This window comes from Pongo pygmaeus, chromosome 9 (genome assembly GCF_028885625.2).
Source record: "Pongo pygmaeus isolate AG05252 chromosome 9, NHGRI_mPonPyg2-v2.0_pri, whole genome shotgun sequence".
Classification (NCBI taxonomy): domain Eukaryota; kingdom Metazoa; phylum Chordata; class Mammalia; order Primates; family Hominidae; genus Pongo; species Pongo pygmaeus.
The window spans coordinates 843,897-864,527 of NC_072382.2; the positions used below are offsets into that span (position 1 = coordinate 843,897).

The 20,631-nt window shown below is 50.0% G+C and overlaps 1 protein-coding gene across 2 annotated transcripts in view; it reads left to right on the forward strand.

Annotated features, from left to right (window-relative positions):
* The first annotated feature begins 846 nt into the window (after positions 1–846).
* AP2A2 (adaptor related protein complex 2 subunit alpha 2) overlaps positions 847–20,631 on the forward strand; it is an 85,987-nt gene continuing 66,202 nt past the window's right edge. For both annotated transcript variants that reach the window (XM_054439039.2, XM_054439040.2), the window contains exon 1: positions 847–1,332. In XM_054439039.2, the coding sequence (XP_054295014.1) occupies positions 1,266–1,332 (67 nt within the window). In that variant the 5' untranslated portion in view covers positions 847–1,265. The remainder of the gene's footprint in view (positions 1,333–20,631) is intronic.

The window sequence follows — 20,631 nt, forward strand, 5'->3', positions numbered from 1 at the left end:
CAGGGTCCAGATCGCCCCACTCCAGCAGGAGGGAGCTTCCTCTTCAAAGCCATCTGGCTCTGGGAAGGACAGTGAGGCAGGGCCATCTGCTTCCCCACTCCCTGGGGTCTCTTCCTGGCCGAGGCCTGGAGCTGTGCAGCCTGGCCCAGCGGGTCCTCCCTCCTGCTGTGTCCACAGGGGTGGGCCTAGGCCTCCAGCTTGCAGTGGTGCAGAGGGCTGGGGAGCAGAGGGGGCCCTGGCAACAGTGGCCAAAAGTCCTGGTGCCGCTGAGGGACTGGATTCCGCAGGGGCTGCAGCCCCCTTCGGCTGTCACTGGGGTGGGGTGGGCGGTTGTTTCTCTCCGGGCCCAGGTGATGTGGAGGAGGCACCTGGGCTGCCACGCAGACCCTGGGCTGGGTCGGGCATGGGGCCTGCCTCGCCCCCAGCTCGGGGACCGCAAGAGATGTAGCCCTGGCTGTTCAGGGTGGCAGGAGGGGCGGGCCAGCCCCACTGTCTCAGGATACCGTACTAGGGGAGGGTTTCCTCGCCGTCCAGCGGCTGTGACCCCTTCGCCTGGAGCCCCGGTTTCCTCCCGGCGCCCTCCCGGCGCCGCCCTCCCCGCCCCCGGCCCACGCCGAACAAACAAGGCCCTGGCAGCGGAGCCACCCCGCCGCCCAGCGCTGACAGGTCGTTTATTCCAAGTAAGAAAACGGAGACCTGCTCGGGGCAATCTAGCGGGGCTGACGCCCAGGGCGAGGCCGCACGCGTGTGCCTGCGTGGCCGCCTCTTTTGCAGTGACCACCAACAACGACAGAGGCGGCCCGCTGCACACATGAGTTCCCGCCCGGACCCACGCCCTTCCCGTGAGGGACGCGGGCGGCATCGCCAGCCTGGCGCGGCCCCGGGACGCGAACCCGTGGCTTCAGCGGCTCCATCCATGGTGTCCGCCTGCAGGGGGCGCCCCCGCGCCTGCCTCGACCGGCTCGCCCCCGTTCCGCGGGCGCGCGCGCGCTGCCTCACGCGACACCCGCCCCGGCCGCCGTCCGTCGCCGCTCGCCTGCTTGCGCGTGCGTGCTGGTGCGGGCGTCGTGCGTGCGCGCGCGCGGCGGCCCAGAAAGCGGCGCTGGGACCCTGAGGCGGCGGTGGTTACGCGGCTCCGCGGCGGTGGTTAGGCGGCTCCCCGGCGGCTCCTCCGCGGCGGTGACGGCGACCGCCCTCCCCGCTTCCCGCTCCCCGCGCTCCTCCGCCCGGGCCCGCCAGCCGAGGCCGCTCCCGAGCGTCGGAAGATGCCGGCGGTGTCCAAGGGGGACGGGATGCGGGGCCTGGCGGTCTTCATCTCGGATATCCGCAACTGTGAGTGGCGGGGGCGGCGCGGAGCCGGGGCCGGGGCCGCAGGCGGAGACGGGGTCTGGGAGCGGAGGCCCGGGGCGGCGTCTCGAGGCGGGGGTGCAGGCGGGGCCGGGGGTCTGGGGGTGCAGGCTGGGATGCGGGCGGGGCCCGGGGCCTGAGGGTGCGGGCGGCGCTCGGGGTCTTGGGGTACCGGGTCTGGGGGTGGGGGCCAGGGTGCGGGGTGGGGGTCCAGGGTCGTCTGGGGGTGTGGGCGGCGCTCAGAGTCTTGGGGTATCGGGTATGGGGGTGCGGGCCAGGATGCAGAGCGGGGCCCTGGGTCTGGGGGTGCGGGGTGGGGGGTTCAGGGTCTAGGGGTGCTGGGTCTGGGGGTTTAGGGCACGGCCCTTCATCCACATCTCCATTCCCGTTTGCTGGTCCGTGCGGGGGGCTGCGGCACCGCCAAGGGGGTTTCGGGCCAAGACGCCCCTCCCCAGCATGATGTCACCTCGGTCTTTCTAGTACTGGAGCGTTTAACCCAGAGTTTTCCAAAACGGCGTGGATTTTAGCTTTGGGAGCAGAAATCTGGAAATCAGTGTCTTCCCAGGAAACAGCTTTGTGACCTGGGTTCTGGCGGCTTATTATCCCCTGATTAGATCTCACCCACGACGATTAAAATGACTCATTCCCGGAGGGAATCTGGACACGAGCAGTCGGGGTGTGGGATGGCCTCGCTGCCTGCTGCTCCAATCACAGACCTCGTTCTCAGCCCCATGCCTGTCCCCTCGGGGTGGGAAAAATCCACACCAAACCGTTAAACAAGCCAGGAAGGCTTGGCCTGTTAGAAGGATGTGCAGGGTGGCTGGGTGAGTGCACCGGTCCACCAATTAATTTGACTTTGGTGTGCAGAACCTCCTCTTGGCTTTCAGAGGCCGTCCTCTTATTTAATTTGAGGGAGAAACAAAGCCAGTTTCCTGTCTGGTGTGTTGATTTTTTTCCTTGTTATCCAGCAAATAGTTGACTTCATGATTTTTGTTTTTCCATTTTTTTGAGACAGGGTCTTGCTCTGGCGCCCAGGCTGGAGCGCAGTAGTTCCATCACGGCGCACTCAACCTCCCACCTCAAGTGATCCTACCACCTCAGTCTCCGGAGTCACTGGGACTACAAGCGTGCACCATGCCTGGCTGATTTTCGTGTTTTTTGTAGAGATGGGGGGTCTCGCCATGTTGCCTAGGCTGGTCTCGAAATCCTGAGCTCAAGTGATCCACCTGTCTTGGCCTCCCAAAGTGCTGTGGTTACTGGCGTGAGCCATGGCACCCTCATAATTTTTAATGTATATTTTGAGGGATTGTTGTGATCTTCCTTTTGAATTCTCATCTCCTTAGACGGGGTGGAGGATCAGGAAGATAGTGGTTCTCCCACACTCTGTGGAAGGGTAGAGGACCATCTAACCCTTCCCCTACTCTGCAAAAAAAAAAAAAAAAAAAAGCATAGAGCTGGGTGCGGTGGCTCACACCTATAGTCCCAGCATTTTGGGAGGCTGAGGCAGGTGGATCTTTTGAGCCCAGAAGTTTGAGACCAGCCTGGGCAATGTGGTGACACCCTGTCTCTCCCAAAAAATACGAAAATTAGCTGGGCGTATTGGTGTAACCATCTATAGTCCCAGCTACTTGGGAGGCTGAAAGAGGAGGATCACTTGAGCCCAGGAGGTCAAGGCTGCAGTGAGCTGAGATCGCGCCGTACTCCAGCCTGGGTGACAGAGTGAGTGAGACTTCTCACAAAAAAAAAAAAAAAAAAAAACAAAAAAAAAAACACCCTCAGATCAGCACTTTTACGAGTAGCATTTTTTCTCTTTCTTTGTTACATAATGAGACCAACATGCATTTTGTAAAACTAACTGTGTGTATTATTTGTTAAGGGGACCCCTGGGACAAAGGCTGAGCACCCTTAAATGAGCTATGATGTCTGTCCTTCCATTTTTGAAGAAAGTTGCGTTAGGCAGGACAATGAGATTGAAAGCCATTTCCTCAGACAGCAAGTGACCCACTTGTTAGATATATTGTCTGTGCCAGGGCCTGCGTTTGACAGGATGGCACCTACCACAGTGAGTGCGGTACAGCCGTCCTCCCTTGTTAGATATACGGTTTGTGCCAGGGCCTGCGTTTCACAGGATGGCGCCTATCACACTGAGTGCAGTATAGCTGTCCTCCCTTATTTGTGGTTTCACCTTCTGAGGTTTCAGTTACCTCTGGTCAACTGTGATCTGAAAATAGGTGAGCATAGTACAATAAGATATTTAAAGAGACCACATTCATATAACTTTTGTTACAGTATATCATTACAGTTCTCTTTTATTATTGGCTGCTGTTAATCTCTTACTGTGTCTAATCTGTAAGTTAGACTTTTTCATAGGTATGTGTGGGAAAAAAGCAGCTTGTATAGGATTTAGTATTATCTGAAGTTTCAGGCACCCACTGAGTGCCTTGGAACGTATACCTGTGGATATGGGGAAACTGCTGCACTCTATAAAATACTTGACTATATAGACCAGACTTTCTCCAACTCAGCAGAGCTGACATTTGGGGCTGGATCACCCTTTGTTGTGGGGGACTGTTCTGTGCCTTGTAGGATGTTTATAGCAGCACCAGATGCCTCAGTTGTGATAAGGAACAATGTCTCCAGGCGTTGACAAATGTGTCCTTACGGCAAAGCTGTCCTCAGTCGAGAACCGCTAGTGTATCCCATTGAATAAAACAGCCCCTCCCCTGAAGGAGCTAGTAGAAGAAGGGGTGCTTAGTCCTAGCTGGGGGAGCCAGGTCTCTTCAATACGGCCCCTTTCTCGGAATCCTCTTTCCCTCGTTGCTGTTGGATGGCCTCTCATCAGCTGCAGCGCTCACCATTCTCCTTCTGGGCAGTGTCTTCAGCTTGTGGTGCTGTTTTTCACCTGAGTGGCTCCATCTCCCCCACTGCCCTCTAGGGTGGGCTCTACAAGGTGCGCACCCTATCTTGCTCATCACGTTTTTCCTGCTGTTCTCCTCATGGCGAGTGTCTGGCATGCGAGGTGCATGCCAGAGAAGACCTCACAAGGAAGGTGATTCTTGGGCAATTCAGGCAGAAGACCAAGGTATTGGAGGAACAGCAAATAATTAATATATATATGTATTGAGTTAATGAATGTTGGTTGGTGCCTGGAGATGGGATTGGAGAGGCAGCCAGTGTTTGAGCTGATCTGAACTTGACCTCCATGTCACAGGCAGAGGGGTCCCCGCTTCCCCTTTCCCTGGCCAGGTGTGATTTTGCGTGCTGTTTTCCTGTCGTGAGGGTGAACAATAGGAGTAGTCGGGCCCTGTGGAAAGAGGACTCTGAGCTGACAGCCAAGGCTCTTGACCCTGACTCTGCCTCTTAGCAGCTGCATGAGTGGAGGCCACTGGCCATGGAGCCTCAGTTTCCACAGCGGACAGTTGAAGGGCTGGATTTTCAGCTGAAAGATCATTAAAGCTGCATGAGTGGAGGCCACTAGCCACGGAGCCTCAGTTTCCTCAGCTGACACTTGAAGGGGCGGATTTTGAGCTGAAATATCATTAAAGCCTGTTTCAGCTCCAAATTTGCGTCTTTCTGACTAGTTTCTTAAGTTTCCTCCTTTAGCCTGGGCAATATAGTGAGACCTCTACCTTTTCAAAAGAGAAAAAAGAATTAGCCAGGCGTAGTGGCATGCACCTGTGGTCCCAGTTACTCAGTGGACTGAATTAGCCAGGCGTGGTGGCATGCACCTGTGGTCCCAGTACTCAGTGGGCTGAGGTGAGAGCATTATCTGAGCCCTGGAGGTTGAGGCTGCAGTGAACTAGGATTGCGCCACTGCACTCCAGCCTGGGCAGCCTGAGCAACAGATTGAGACCCTGCCTCAAAAAAAAGTTTTTCCCCTTCAGTACCTGGTGCCAGCTGGGTGCGGTGGCTCACACTTGTAATCCCAGCACTTTGGGAGGCTGAGGTGGGCGGATCACCTGAGGTGAGGAGTTCAAGACCAGCCTAGCCAACATAGTGAAACCCTGTTTCCACAAAAATACAAACATTAGCTGGGCGTGGTGGCATGCACCTGTAGTCCCAGCTACTCCGGAGGCTGAGACGGAATACTCCGGAGGCTGAGGCGGAAGAATCGCTTGAACCCAGGAGGCAGAGCTTGCAGTGAGCTGAGATTGTGCCATTGCACTCCAGCCTGGGTGACAGAGCGAGACTGTCTCAAAAAAAAAAAAAAAAAAAAGCCCTGTGCCAAGTATCTGAGGTAGTGGACAGGGAGCATGTGGACACTAGGATGCTGTATTTTCACTTCAAGTAACCCACTCCCAGCAGACTGGCTTGGGGCATTACTCCTCTTACCATAGGCAGCAATGAATATGCTCCAGGATTTGAAAAGTGCCTCGTGTCAAGCTCTGCCCCTCAAAGTTGTAGCTTTTGTGGCTGAGGTAGTGAACTAACTTAATGTCTCCTAAAATTAACTTCATCCTTTCTGATTGACGTCAACCCAGCGGCCACTGCATTTGGTCAGTATGAGTTCAGTGTGTGAGAGTTAATAAACTGTTTGTTTTTTGTTAAATTGGCATTAAAAAAATTCTAGTCCTTTTATTTAGTCCCAGTTTTAGAATTTTTTTTTTTTTTTTTTGAGAGAGAGTTGCGCTCTGTCGCCCAGGCTGGAGTGCAGTGGCGCGATCTTGGCTCACTGCAAGCTCTGCCTCCCGGGTTCACACCATTCTGCTGCCTCAGCCTCCCGAGTAGCTGGGACTACAGGTGCACGCCGCCACGCCCGGCTAATTTTTTGTATTTTTAGTAGAGACGGGGTTTCACCGTGTTAGCCAGGATGGCCTGGATCTCCTGACCTCGTGATCCACCGGCCTCGGCCTCCCAAAGTGCTGGGATTACAGGCGTGAGCCACTGTGCCTGGTGCCCTACCTTTCTTAATGTGGACATCTTGCATAACTACAGGACATATTCAACACCAGGAAACAGACACTGGTGCACACCACCAGGCATATTCAGATTTCATTAGATTGACAGGCACGTGTGTGTGTGTGGTTCTATGCAGTTTAGCACCTGTAGCTTTGTGTAACCGGTTCCCTACCTCAGTCAAGATACAGAACTATGCCATCATCACAAAGCTACCCCTTATAGCCATACTCCTGAAACTAATCTGTTCTCCATCTCTGTAATTTTGTGGTCTCAAGGATGTCATATAAATGGAATCACATCATATGTGATCTTTTGAGATTGGCTTTTTTTTCCCTCAGTACAGTCCCATCGAGGCCCATTCAGGCTGGTGCACTGATTATCATTGTATTTGAGCAAAAGATTCCAAGAAAACAAAATAACTGCTGAAATTGGGGAAACAAGACCATAGTTATTTGCTATTTGTTCAGTTATTTTGGAACTTGCGTTTGTTTTTACACAAATGACATATCTGCAGAGGAGAGTCGTATCTAACTTAGTGAATGCATGTCTTTATGCATTGCTGTTGACATGCCAACACTAGAGTACTGTTGGAGAGAGACAGCACTGCTGAAAATGTTGTCAGGCTCTGAGAATTAACTGCAAAACAATCAGGACCGCGAGGAAAGGGAAGAAGTGATAAATCCTTTTGAGACCTGTCAGTTTGCCAGGAAAACAACTTCAGGCAGGAAATGACCGTTTTTATTTCTCTACATGTGGTGCTGGTGTGGTGCAAATGCTTGGAGGCGTTTTCTTTAATCCCCCCAGGTCCTCACATGAAGGGGAAACAGATGGAGAGATGTTATTAGCAAGATGGCAAAAATGAATTTCCATGGTCTTGAAGAAAGTGATGCAGTTTTGCTGCAGGTTTCACGATAAATTAGAATAATTATCAGTGCTCTGCTCATTGTGGTTGGCATAAAACTTGGTCCCTTCCATTTCTTGGTTTTTTTTTTTTTTTTTGAGACAGAGTCTCGCTCTGTTGCCCAGGCTGGAGTGCAGCGGTGTGATCTCGGGTCACTGCAACCTCCGCCTCCTGGGTTCAAGTGATTCTTGTGCCTCAGCCTCCTGAGTAGCTGGGGCTCCGCCACCACCACGCCTGGCTAATTTTTTGTATTTTTTAGTAGAGACGGGGTTTCACTGTATTAGCCAGGATGATCTTGATCTCCTGACCTCGTGAGCCACCACGCCCGGCCAGGTTCAAGTGATTCTTGTGCCTCAGTCTCCCGAGTAGCTGGGATTACAGGTGTCTGCCACCACGCCTAGCTAATTTTTGTGGAGATGTGGTTTCACCAAGTTGATCAGGGTGGTCTCGAACTCTTGGCCTCAAGTGATCCTCCTGCCTCGGCCTCCCAAAGTGCTGGGATTACAGGCGTGAGCCACTGTGCCTGGCCATTTCTGTTAACTTTCTTGAAATTAGATACCCTTTGAATTGTGTTTCAGTGGGAGTAAAGTTAAAAAAATTTTATTTGTTTATGAAATTCCAGTTATGGAGTCATAAATTAGATATGGAGAAACTGAACACTAAATTTTAAACTCTGCTTAAACTTCAGTATAAAAATTAAACATAAAAGTTGTACTGATTTTCGTGCATAGGAGTGAACATCAGAATCAGAATTGGTCGGTCTGCTTTTGCATTTCTTAAATAACCTTCACAGTTAAAAGCTCATTTTGTCCTTTTGACTGTACATTCCTAAAAAGTGCTGACTTTTAGAAAAGAATGCTCTTCTTGCATGTCTTCTTTTGCATGCTTCTGCATAACTTGTGTTCCTTAGAAACCAGTTTAGGAAATGTGTCATGGTGGTTATGGAGAGGAGGAAGGAAGTCTTTGCTCAGGTTGAATTTTTCTTGCCAAGGTTGGTGGTAACTGCTTCTGGGACACCCTGGTTCTCTTCGCAGTGTTTTCCATCTGGCTCCTCTGAAGGTCAGGATCACTTTCTTTTATGACAAGTTGAAGTGTCCTGGTGGTGAACATATTTTGTGCCAGATACTTACTATTACTTCTCTTTCCTCTTAAAATGAACTGTTACTTTTGGTAACAATCTGTGTCAAGATTTTGTAGTAGAAGAGTTCCTGGAAAGGCTGTCATTGAAGGATTAAATGGCATTTCCTTGGCTCTTAAAAAAAAATCAAATAAGCTGGGCGCTGTGGTTCACGCCTGTAATCCCAGCACTTCAGGAGTCCGAGGCAGGTGGATCACCTGAGGTCGGGAGTTCGAGACTAGCCTGACCAACATGGAAAAACATGTCTCTACTAAAAATACAAAATTAGCCAGGTGTGGTGGCACGTGCCTGTAATCCCAGGTACTTGGGAGGCTGAGGCAGGAGAATCGCTTGAATCTGGGAGGCGGAGGTTGCAGTGAGCCAAGATTGCACCACTGCACTATAGCCAGGGCGACAAAGTAAGACTCCATCTCAAAAACGAAAAACAAACAAACAAACAAAAAACCCCAGAAATGAACAGTTTTTACCAGGCCATATGATGTCTCAGACTTAGGTTATAAAACCACATTTGCTGATTCTGGCAGCATGTTCCTTCTTCAGAACCTTCCTGACTTTAGCTTGAAAGTTGAGCTGGTTGAAAGGTCTTGAAAAGCAGTATGTGCAGTTTTGTCACAAGAGAATTTCCGGGTGGGTGGGCTAGGTTGAGGTGGGTGTTCCCATGTAGAAGTGGGGGCTGAAGCTATGTGATGAGCTCTGTGTTTGGGACAGGGTTGTAAGGGTCTGGCCAAGACGCATAGAAGAAATAACATGTGAGTAGGAAGCAGCCCTGTTTTAAAATAGTGCCCTGGAGACTTGAATTGGGAAGAGGACCAAGAAGAGTGTGAGGCAGTGAGATGCCCAGCCCCAGGGCGGGAGAGGCGAGTACCAGTGACTCGTGGGCACTCAGGAGCGGGGATGACCCCAGAGACACAGGGAGCTTGGAACCACACTTCTGCATTCAGACATCGCTTTCTGCCAGCTTTGCACGCTTTTTCCTGAAACATTGTTGGCAGAGGGGAACTTGTATCTTCTGTTTAGTTGATTCTTGATTTTAAACGTTTGTTGCCTTTTGGAGCCTGCACTTACCTGGTGATCGGAGTGTGGGAATGGTTGCAGGTATCAAGGCTTCTGCAGGCTGGGAAGGTGGGAGGAGCACAGGGTGCAGGGGTGGGCTGAGAGGCTGGTGGGCGCTGCGAGATTTTAGGAGGGGTGCTGTGCCCACAGCTGCCGTGTGTCCCCGAGGCCAGGGAAGTCCTGACTCCCATGCTAGGTTGTTTCTGCCCCATGTAGCTCCCTCAGCGCCCCCACCCCGATACCTCAGGAAACTCCAGGTCGAAACTCCAGGTCGAGTGGCAGACCTCCTGCTGGGTGCGTTCTTAGGAACAACACTTCTAGCCGGGGGTTTGGGTCAGATCCTGATTCTGCTCTCCTTTGTTTTCCACTTTTAAATTTTTTATATTTATATTTATTTTTAAAATTTAGAGACAGGGTCTCACTATGTTGCCCAGGATGGTCTTGAACTCTGTGGCTCAAGTGATCCTCCCCCATCAGCCTCCCAGAGTGCTGGGATTTATAGGTGTGAGCCACTGCGCCCAACCCTTTCCCACCTTTTCAAATTGTAGCCCTGTTGAGAGCCTGGAGTCTTCATCTTTGCCTGAAACTCAGACTCTGAGTTGTGATGATTTTGTGTTCATCTCTGTGCTTGGCTTCAAGATACTCCCCATTTACCTTTCTTCTCTCCCACCCTAAGCTTTGGTGTCTGTCTACGGGTTTGCTTAGAAGTGTAGAGACCAACAGCCCACATGGGGTGCCTGGCTTTTGTTTTGCGTGGGGGGTGTTTTTCTTACCTTTAAAATCCCTCTGATGGCAGCACAAGGGTGTAATGAGGATTAGTTATTTAGCGTATCTAAAGAACTTTGAGCTCCTTAGGGCAGGCGGCACTGTATTAGGATCTATGTTTTGCTTTTTCTGTGGACCGCCTTCGTGTTTCATGTAATGTAGCTGAACTAGCAAGTACGTGTTTCTTTTCTTTTTTTTTTATTTGGAGACGGAGCCTCATTCTCTCACCCGGGCTGGAGTGCTGTGGTGCGATCTTGGTTAACTGCAGCCTCTGCCTCCTGGGTTCAAGCAATTCTTCTGGCTCAGCCTCCCTAGTAGATGGGATTACAAGCGTGCGCCACCATGCCCAGCTAATTTTTGTATTTTAGTAGAGACGGGGTTTCACCATGTTGGCGAGGCTATTCTTGAACTCCTGACCTCAAGCAATCCACCTGCCTCAGCTTCCCAAAGTCCTGGGATTACAGGCATGAGCTGCCACACCTGGCCTAAGTTTTTTTGTTTTTTTTTGTTTTTGAGAAGGAGTCTCCCTCTGTCCTCTCAGGCTGGAGTGCAGTGGCATGATCTCGGCTCACTGAAACCTTCATCTCCTGGGTTCAAGTGATTCTCCTGCCTCAGCCTCCTGAGTAGCTGGGATTACAGGTATGTGCCTCCATGCCCGGCTAATTTTTGTATTTTTGGTAGAGATGGGGTTTCACCATTTTTTTCTTTTTTTTTGAGACTGAGTCTTGCTCTGTTGCCAGGCTAGAGTGCAGTGGTGCGATCTCTGCTCACTGCAACCTCTGCCTCCCGGGTTCAAGTGATTCTCCTGCCTCAGCCTCCCGAGCAGCTTGGACTACAGGTGCGCGCACCACCATGCCCGGCTAATTTTTGTATTTTTTTTAGTAGAGACGGACTTTCACCATGTTGACCAGAATGGTCTTGATCTCTTGACCTCGTGATCCACTAGCCTCGGCCTCCCAAAATGCTGGAATTACAGGCGTTGGCCACCGTGCCCAGCTGGGGTTTCACCATTTTGGCCAGGCTATTCTCAAACTCCTGACCTCAAGCAATCCACCCACCTCGGCCTCTCAAAGTGCTGGGATTACAGGCATGAGCCACTGTGCCCGGCCAGTTTTGAATTTTTAGTAGAGATGGAGTTTCGCCATGTTGGCCAGGCTGGTCTTGAACTCCTGACCTCAAGTGATGCACCTGCCTTGGGCCCCTAAAATGTTGAGATTACAGGTGTGAGCCACTGTGCCCGGCCAGTTTTTTTTTTTTTTTTTTTTTTTTTTGAGATAGAGTCTCGCTATGTTGCCCAGGCTAGAGTGCAGTGGTGCGATCTCGGCTTACTGCAACCTCTGCCTCCCGGGTTCAAACAATTCTCTGTCTCAGCGTCCTGAGTAGCTGGGATTGCAGGCACCCGGCTAATTTTTTGTATTTTTAGTAGAGACGGGGTTTCACCATCTTGGCCAGGCTGGTCTTGAACTCCTGACCTCGTGATCCACCGGCCTCGGCCTCCCAAAGTGCTGGGATTTACAAGCATGAGCCACCGCACCCGGCCTATTCCTTTTTCTTTTTTTTTTTTCCCAGGCGGAGTCTTGCTCTGTCTCCCAGGTTGGAGTGCAATGGCGCTATCTCGGCTCACTGCAAGCTCTGCCTCCTGGGTTCACGCCATTCTTCTGCCTCAGCCTCCCAAGTAGCTGGGACTACAGGCGCCCACCACCATGCCTGGCTAATTTTTTTTTTGTATTTTTAGTAGAGACGGGGTTTCACCATGTTAGCCAGGATGGTCTCTATCTCCTGACCTCATGATCTGCCTGCCTTGGCCTCCCAAAATGCTAGGATTACAGGCGTGAACCACCGCGCCCAGCCTTTTTTTTTTTTTTTTTTTTTTTTTTTTAAGAGATAGAGTCTTGCTGTCGCCCAGGCTGGAGTGCAGTGGTGTGATCATAGCTCACTGCAGCTTCGACCTCCTGGACTCAAGCAGTCCTCCCACCTCAGCCTCTTGAGTAGCTGGGACTACAGGACATGCCACCACACCTGGCTAATTTTTTAAATAAATAAATAAATTAGTTATTTATTGACAGGGTCTCATTCGCGTTGCCCAGGCTGGAGTGCAATGGTGCGATCATAGCTTACTTCAGCCTTGACTTCCTGGGCTCAGGTGATCCTCTTGCCTCAGCTTCTTGAGTGGCTGGGACCACAGCCACACCTGGCTAATTTTTAAAAAACTTTTTTGTAGAAATGCGGTCTTGCTTTGTAGCCTAGGCTGATAACGAACTCCTAGTCTTGAGCGATCCACCTGCTTCAGCCTCTCAAAGTGCTAGAATTACAGGTGTGAGCCACCACGCCTGGCCTAGTTTATTATTAGATGCTTGACATTGTGAATTTCACCTTCTTGGAGCAGAATATTTTTGTGTTTCTTTTAATATTCTTGAGCTTTGTTCTGGGAGGAAGCTAAGTTCTTTGGGAACAGTGTGATTCCTACAAGGCAGCACCACCGCAGCCTGTAGTCTGGGGCTAGTTTTATCTCACTCGAGGCAGTGTCTTCTCTGAATGCTTCTTGAGGCCGTTGTTTGATGTGGTTTTTCCTCCGGCTGCTGGGCCTGTGCTGCGGCAGGGGCTCTTCTCTTCTCTTTCCTGAGACTCTTCCCTCTGCTCCAGGGAGTTTCCTTTATTTCTATTTAATGTATTTATATTTGTTTATTAATTGAGATGGAGTCTCTATTGCCCAGGCTGGAATGCAGTGGCGCGATCTCAGCTTACTGCAACCTCTGACTCTGGGTCCAAGTGATTCTCCTGCCTCAGCCTCCGAAGTAGCTGGGATTGCAGGCGCCCGCCACTATGCCTGCCTAATTTTTGGATCTTCAGTAGAGATGGGGTTTCACTATATTGGCCAGGCTGGTCTCGAACTCCCGACCTTAGGTGATCCGCCTGCCTTGGCCTCCCAAAGTGCTGGGATTACAGGTGTGCGCCACCGTGCCCGGCCTATTGTTATTTACCATTGACCACAGCGCAACACCATTGTCCGTCTCCAGAAAGAGGCCTTCAGTGCAGTGAGCGCATGTCAGATCTCTGCTGTCTTCTCAAAGCACACTTTGAACGGTATCTTTTAAAAGTTCACTTTTGGGGCCAGGCAAGGTGGTTCATGCCTGTAATTCCAGCACTTTGGGAGGCTGAGGTGGGAGGATCTCTTCAGCCTAGGAGGTCGAGGCTGCAGTGAGCCATGTTTGCGCCATTGCGCAGCCTGGGTGACAGGATGAGACCCTGTCTCAAAACACCACCACCAAATTCACATTAGCCTACAGTTGGGCAAAACCATCTAACACAAACCCTATGTATAAAAAAGTATTGAATATCTCATGTAATTTATTGAATACTGTACTGAAAGTGGAAAACAAAGTGATTGGGCACTTGACGTACGATTTCTACTGAGTGCGTATTGCTTTCATGCCATTGTAAAGTCAAAAAATCGTTCAGCTGCACCATCACAAATTGGAGTCTGTCTATACTTATTTACAGATAAGGAAACTGTGGCATAGAGAGGTCGTAAGTTAGCCTAAGTCACGGAGCTCCCGAGAGGCAGAGCTGGAGTGTGAACTGCGTCAGTTTGCCCCTGAGATGCCTGCCTGCCACCTTTCTGCCTCTGTTTGCCTTGAGCACCAGGCAGCCAGGTTATGCTTCTGCCTGGAGGGAGCAGTCTCATTTAAAAACAAGAAACAAAACACATGCTTATTGGTCTGTCTTTCCTGTGACTTCTCTGTGCCCCTTTGCATTTGATGAGTCACTGGGGTGTTGCTTTATGATGGTGACAGACCCTCTGTTGGGGCCTCTCACCTGGGTCACCTGTGTGCTGGCTGGTGCCGCACGAAGGCCAGCCTTTCCTTACAGATGCTGCCTTGGCTGCACCGACGCTCCCTGTGGCTTCTCCCATCGCCTGAAGTCTCCACCAAACCCCTATACAATACTGAGGTTTTAAAGCTTTTGAATTATTTTTATCCCGTTAACCCCTTGTAGTTTATTTTCTTGTGAGATGGGTCTCCATCATTCCTCGCATTGATTACCAGATATGTTCCAGAACATTTATGAGGTAATGCTTTTTTCTCCTTGCGATGCATCGTCACTGTATTCTCAAATGTTTGTATGTTTTTTTTTTTGAGATGGAGTCTCACTCTGTCGCCCAGGCTGGAGTGCAGTGGTGAGATCTTGGCTCACTGCAAGCTCTGCCTCCCGGGTTCACGCCATTCTCCTGCCTCACCCTCTCGAGTAGTTGGGACTAGAGGTGCCCGCCACCACACCCGGCTAATTTTTGGTATTTTTAATAGAGACGGGGTTTCACTGTGTTAGCCAGGATGGTCTCCATCTCCCGACCTCATGATCTGCCCGCCTTGGCCTCCTGAAGTGCTGGGATTACAGGCATGAGCCACCGCGCCCGGCCCAAATGTTTGTATGTTTTTACAGACTCCTTCTGTGCTTTCTAGTCTGTTCTATGAAAATGTTGATATGTTTATTTTTAGTTATTAGGAAGTAACTGGGCAGGTCTTCCCAATAGCATTCATTCTTGTGACTTTCTTGTCTAGGCTTGTCCTTACTTAAATGTTTTAAAAGATTAAAAAAGTTAAAGAATGTAGTTTAAGGCCAGGTGCGGTGGCTCATGCCTGTAATCCTAGCACTTTGGGAGGCCGAGGCGGGTGGATGATGAAGTCAGGAGTTTGAGACTAGCTTGGCCAATATGAAACCCTGTCTCTACTAAAAATATAAAAATTCCCTGAGTGTGGTGGTGGGCACCTGTAATCCCAGCTACTTGGGAGGCTGAGGCAGCAGAATCGCTCGAACCCGGGAGGTGGAGGTTGCAGTGAGCCGAGATCGCACCATTGCACTCCAGCCTGGCGACAGCAAGACTCTGTCTTTAAAAAAAAAAAAAAAAAAAAAAAAAAAAAATATATATATATATATATATATATATATATGGTTTAAGAAGTTAATTATAAAACATTGCCCCTGCCTTGCCCACATTTCTAAACCTGAGTGAATTATTTTCATTTTATAGGTGTTTCTTCTTAAAAATTTACTTTAAGAATGATTGCTTGTTGAGTCTAAATTGTGTGTTCCTACTATTTATGGGTGTTCTTTCCCCCATTTAGTCATTACTTATTGACTTTTTTTGAGACGGGGTTTCGCTCTGTTGCCCAGGCTGGAGTACAGTGGTGGGATCTCAGGTCACTGCAACCTCTGCCTCTCAGGTTCAAGTGATTCTCCTGCCTCAGCCTCCCGAGTAGCTGGGCTTACAGGAGCCCGCCACACTCCCAGCTAATTTTTTATATTTTTATTAGAGATGGAGTTTCACCATGTTGACCAGGCTGGTCTTGAACCCCTGACCTCAACTGATCTGCCCTCCTCGGCCTCCCAGAGTGCTGGGATTACAGGCATGAGCTACTGTGCCTGGCCTGTTTATTGATGCCTTACTCTAGAAGATGAGTCTTTTAACTCTTGCTCAAGTTTCTCTTCTCCTGTACTTGTATATGTGTAATATTTTACCTGATTAATGTCTATTTAATGTCTGAAAATACTGTTCTCAGCCGAGAATAACAGTTCAACTTTTGGTTCAGTTTTTAATTTTTTTGAAAGTTAACGATTGCCTTTCGTTTTGCTTACCGTTTTTTTTTTTTTGAGACAGAGTCTCACTCTGTCACCCAGGCTGTAGTGCAGTGGCGCGATCTCGGCTCACTGTAACCTCTTCTGCTGGGTTCAAGTGATTCTCCTGCCTCAGCCTCCAGAGTAGCTGGAACTACAAGTGTGTGCCACCTGCCCGGTTAATTTTTGTGTTTTTTGTAGAAACGGGGTTTCGCCATGTTGGCCAGGCTGGTCTTGAACTCCTGACCTTAAGTGATCCACCCACCTTGGCCTCCCAAAGTGCTGGGATTACAGCCGTGAGCCACTGCACCGGCCAGTGTCTGAAATTTTAAGACGATGTGCCCAAGTGTGGCATTTGGTGGCCTATTCAATCTGGAAACTTATGTCTTTTGGGCTAGTGGAAAATATTCTTGTTGTATTTTGTTGTTAACCTCTTCTGTTTCATTTCACTTTCTCTTTTCTCAGTATTTCTCTATGATAGTTGAAATGATACCTCCTGGTGTAGATTTTCCTGCCTTTCTGTCTTTCGTATTGTTTCCACGACTCTCAAGTTTGTCCTCTAGCCCTTCTTTTGCATTTTTAATTTCTGCTGTCAGTTTTATAGCTTGAGAGCTTTCTCATGACCCAAGTGCCCCTTTTTTGGTGGCATCTGTTTCTTCAAGCTGTGTTTTATCTCGTCTGTGTAAAGGTATTTCCTTTGGCGTTTCCTTCTGTGCATTGTCTCATTGCTTTGAATGCCTTTTGTGTAGGTCTGTTTCGTCTCTGGCCCATGCTGTGAGGCTCTGAGCTCTCACTTTGTGCTTGGTGGCTGGTGGCTGTCCACTCATGGGTACTGGTGCCTGCCAACCTGAAGGGCTTTGGCAGGGGCCTTTGCTGCAGGGTGAGGTCTGAGGAGGAGCCTGAATGCTAGTTCAGTTCTTCCAGAGGACTCTCTACTCTCTTTTCTTGCTTGGTGAGCAGGTGGGTGTTGTGCGGCCGGCTGCCATCATTCTGGGATGGGGCGTCTCACCCCTCGGGGAGCCTGTCATTGCACTGTGCTGCTCTCACGGGGCCCCTTGCTCCACACTCCGTGGAGCTCGGAGCTTCTGTGTTCTCACTTTTCTGGCTTGTCTTTTTCTGAGATGGGGGCCGAGGGGCTTGACTGGCCGCAGGGTCTCATGGCAGGGATCTGCTGCTCCCTGTATAGACTTGAAGCCCATCCTCCTGACATCGGTCTCCTGAGGTTCCTTTCATTACCAAGCCTTTTCGGGTTCTCTGTTCGTGACGGTTTGCCTCTTATTTGTCTTCCCTCCTGCAGGTAGCCGGGGTGCAGCTTGCTGTCCTTGGCTGAGTCAGTTAGTGCTTGACCATTGCTTGGCAGTGTCTAGGACTGTGATAACTCTATTGTCCTTGATTACTGATTGTTTCTACACACATGCCCCGGCCCCCATTTATGACTTCTGATATATTCTTGATTTATCACTGCCTGAGAGAAGGCCTTGGGGAGGAATAATTTGACTTTATGTAATTTTTATTTTTTTTAGAGATGGGGTCTTACTGTGTTTCCCAGGCTGGTCCTGAACTCCTGGCCTCAAGTGATTCTCTTGCCTCAGCCTCCCAAAGTGCTGGGGTTACAGGCGTGAGCCACTGTGTCTGGCTGCTTTCTTATTCTTTTTTTTTTTGAGATGGAGTCTCACTCTGTTGCCCAGGCTGGAGTGCAGTGGTGTGATCTCGGCTCACTGCAATCTCTGACTCCCGGGTTCAAGCGATTCTCCCACCTCAGCCTCCCAAGTAGCTGGGACTACAGGTGTGCACCGCCATGCCTGGCTAATTTTTGTATTTTTAGTAGACATGGGGTTTTGCCATGTGGCTAGGCTGGTGTTGAACTCCTGACCTCAAGTGATCTGGCGGCCTTGGCCTCCCAAAGTGGTGGGATTACAAGCATGAACCACCATGCCCGGCCTCTCATGCTTAAATGAGGTAATAATACCTGACCTTTTATTTTTTATTTATTTTTTTTTGAGATGAAGTCTCGCTCTGTCACCCAGGCTGGAGTGCAGTAGCGTGATCTCGGCTCACTGCAACCTCCGCTTCCCGGGTTCACGCCATTCTCCTGCCTCAGCCTCCCAAGTAGCTGGGACTACAGGCACCCGCCACCACGCCTGGCTAATTTTTTGTATTTTTAGTAGAGAGGGGTTTCACCCTATTAGCCAGGATGGTCTCGATTTCCTGACCTCGTGATCTGCCCGCCTCGGCCTCCCAAGGTGCTGGGATTACAGGCATGAGCCACCGCACTCAGCAATACCTGACCTTTTAGTAAATCAAATTTGGGCCGGTGATTCTGAGAGCTTGTGTGGCATGTATTTCTCAGTGGAATTTTAAATAGAATGGTGACTCGGCATTTATTCCTTATCTGAAGTAAGCAAGTAGGAAGGACCTTGTTCCCCATTCAAGGGAATGAACGGTGCGGTATGTACTTTGCAAACCTACGATGGGATTAGTCTGTAGTGCTCTGAAACCCAGAAATCAAAGGAAAGGCGTGGGGCCTTTGACTGACTGCCCTTTGTTTCTTGCTAGTAATAGAATATAGTAAATGGAAATTTATCTCAGTAGTTTAGTCCGTAGATTCTGTTATTGGTAATGATGGGTGAGTCTAGGGGAGTTTGGATACTTGACTTTTCCAAAGAGATTTGTTTAACCCTGAACTGAAATGTTTTTTCTCATGTATTTTTTGATGACTTTAAAAAATAATTTCAGCTTTTATTTTAGATTCTGGGGGTACATGTGCAGGTTTGTTATGTGGGCATATTGTGTGACACTGAGGCAGTTTATCATGGTGGATGATAAAAGGGGACTCCCTTAGGTCAGGTGTTGCTGAAAGACCTCTCTGCAGAAGTGACATTTCATCTGGGTCCTGAAGCTGCCTGGGACCAGCCTTGTCCCAGCCTGGAGGGGAGAAGGGCTTGAGGTGGTAGAGAGCCAGTTGTATTTCAGGACCTGAGAGGCAGTACTGTCGGAACTCAGTGAGCGAGGAGAGGAGCTGGCATAAGCCGGATTGCTGGGGGAGGCCAGAACGTGCTGGGCCTTGAAGGCTACGGCCTGAGTCTGATTTTATCCTAGGTGCCTTGTAGGAAGCTGCCAAAGGAAAGCGAGTGAGTGACAGGTCTGATGTAATTATATGAGAATATTACGCTGTAGCAGGACAAGCCACAGACAAAACCCCTCAGACACCGAGTTAAAGAAGGAAGGGCTTTATTTGGCCGGGAGCTTTGGCAAGAGTCAAATCTTCAACAGCCGAGCTCCTCGAGTGAGCAATTCCTGTCCCTCTTCAAGGCTCACAACTCTAAGGGGGTCCGTGTGAGAGGGTCGTGATGGATTGAGCAAGCAGGGGGTACGTGACTGGGGGCTGCATGCACCGGTAATCAGAACGGAACAGCACAGGACAAGGATTTTCACAGTGCTTTTCTATACAGTGTCTGGAATCTATAGATAACATAACTGATTAGGTCAGGGGTTGATCTTTAACTGCCAGGCCCAGGGTGTGGCACCGGGCTGTCTGCTTGTGGATTTCATTTCTGCCTTTTAGTTTTTACTTCTTCTTTCTTTGGAGGCAGAAATTGGGCATAAGACAATGTGAGGGGTGGTCTCCTCCCTTAATGCCAGCTTCTCTGTGGAAAGTAGGTTGGAGGTGAGTGGAAGGTGAAAGCTGCGAAGAGTCCTGACTGGAGATGCAGGTGGCAGCAGAGATGGCGAGAATAGGAGAGTCCCAACTGGAGATACGGGTGGCAGCGGAGATGGCGAGAATAGGAGAGTCCGATCGGAGATGCAGGTGGCAGCGGAGATGGCGAGAGTAAGGGAGTCTGACCGGAGATGCAGGTGGCAGCAGAGATGGCGAGAATAGGGGAGTCCGACCGGAGATGCAGGTGGCAGCGGAGATGGTGAGAGTAAGGGAGTCTGACCGGAGATGCAGGTGGCAGCAGAGATGGCGAGAATAAGGGAGTCCCAACTGGTGATGCAGGTGGCAGCGGAGATGGCGAGAATAGGGGAGTCCGACCGGAGATGCAGGTGGCAGCGGAGATTGCGAGAATGGGAGAGTCCGACTGGAGATGCAGGTGGCAGCGGAGATGGCGAGAATAGGGAAGTCCGACCGGAGATGCAGGTGGCAGCGGAGATGGCTAGAGTAAGAGAGTCTGACTGGAGATGCAGGTGGCAGTGGAGATGGCCAGAATAGAGCACTCGTTTGGAGGAAAAGCGGACAGGTCGACAGGATGGATGTGATGGGGCCCCGAAGGAGAGGATGCTGTAGAGATTGACATGGCACCTCTGGTGATTCCGTCGCTCAGGAAATGCTCGTTGTTTTCCAGCTCTGTTGCTCAGAAGCTCTTGGGACAGTTTTTGGTGCATTATGAGCACTCAGAGATGTGGTGCTATTGCTGGGTACCTGCTGTCTGCAGGGCATTTATTCTTACCAAGTATTTACTGAGAGCCTGCTACAATGCCAGGCACTTCCCAGGATTCTGGGACTATGGCAGGGAAAAAACAACTCCGCGTTCACATAGAGCTTGCATTCTAGTGGATAGAGATCGAAAAGAAAAACAGAGTTTAGTGGGATGTTAGAAGATGATAAACACAACAGAGAAATATTCTAATGGATAGAGATCGAAAATAAAAACAAAATTTAGTGAGATGTTAGAAGATGATAAACAGAACAGAGAGAGATTAAGGAGGGAAGGTGATTGGGTAAATGAGTGTATAGGTGTTCAATTTTAAGTAGAATGATCAGGGCTGGCCCTTTTGTGAAGGCAGCAGTTGAGCAAGGACCTGGAGCTAGTGAGGCAGTGGCCACGTAGAAGTTAGGGGGGAGGGCGTCTTGGCAGAGGGAGTGGTAAGTGCAGAGACCTTTGTTGGGGAGGATGACTGCTGCACGGAAGAAACA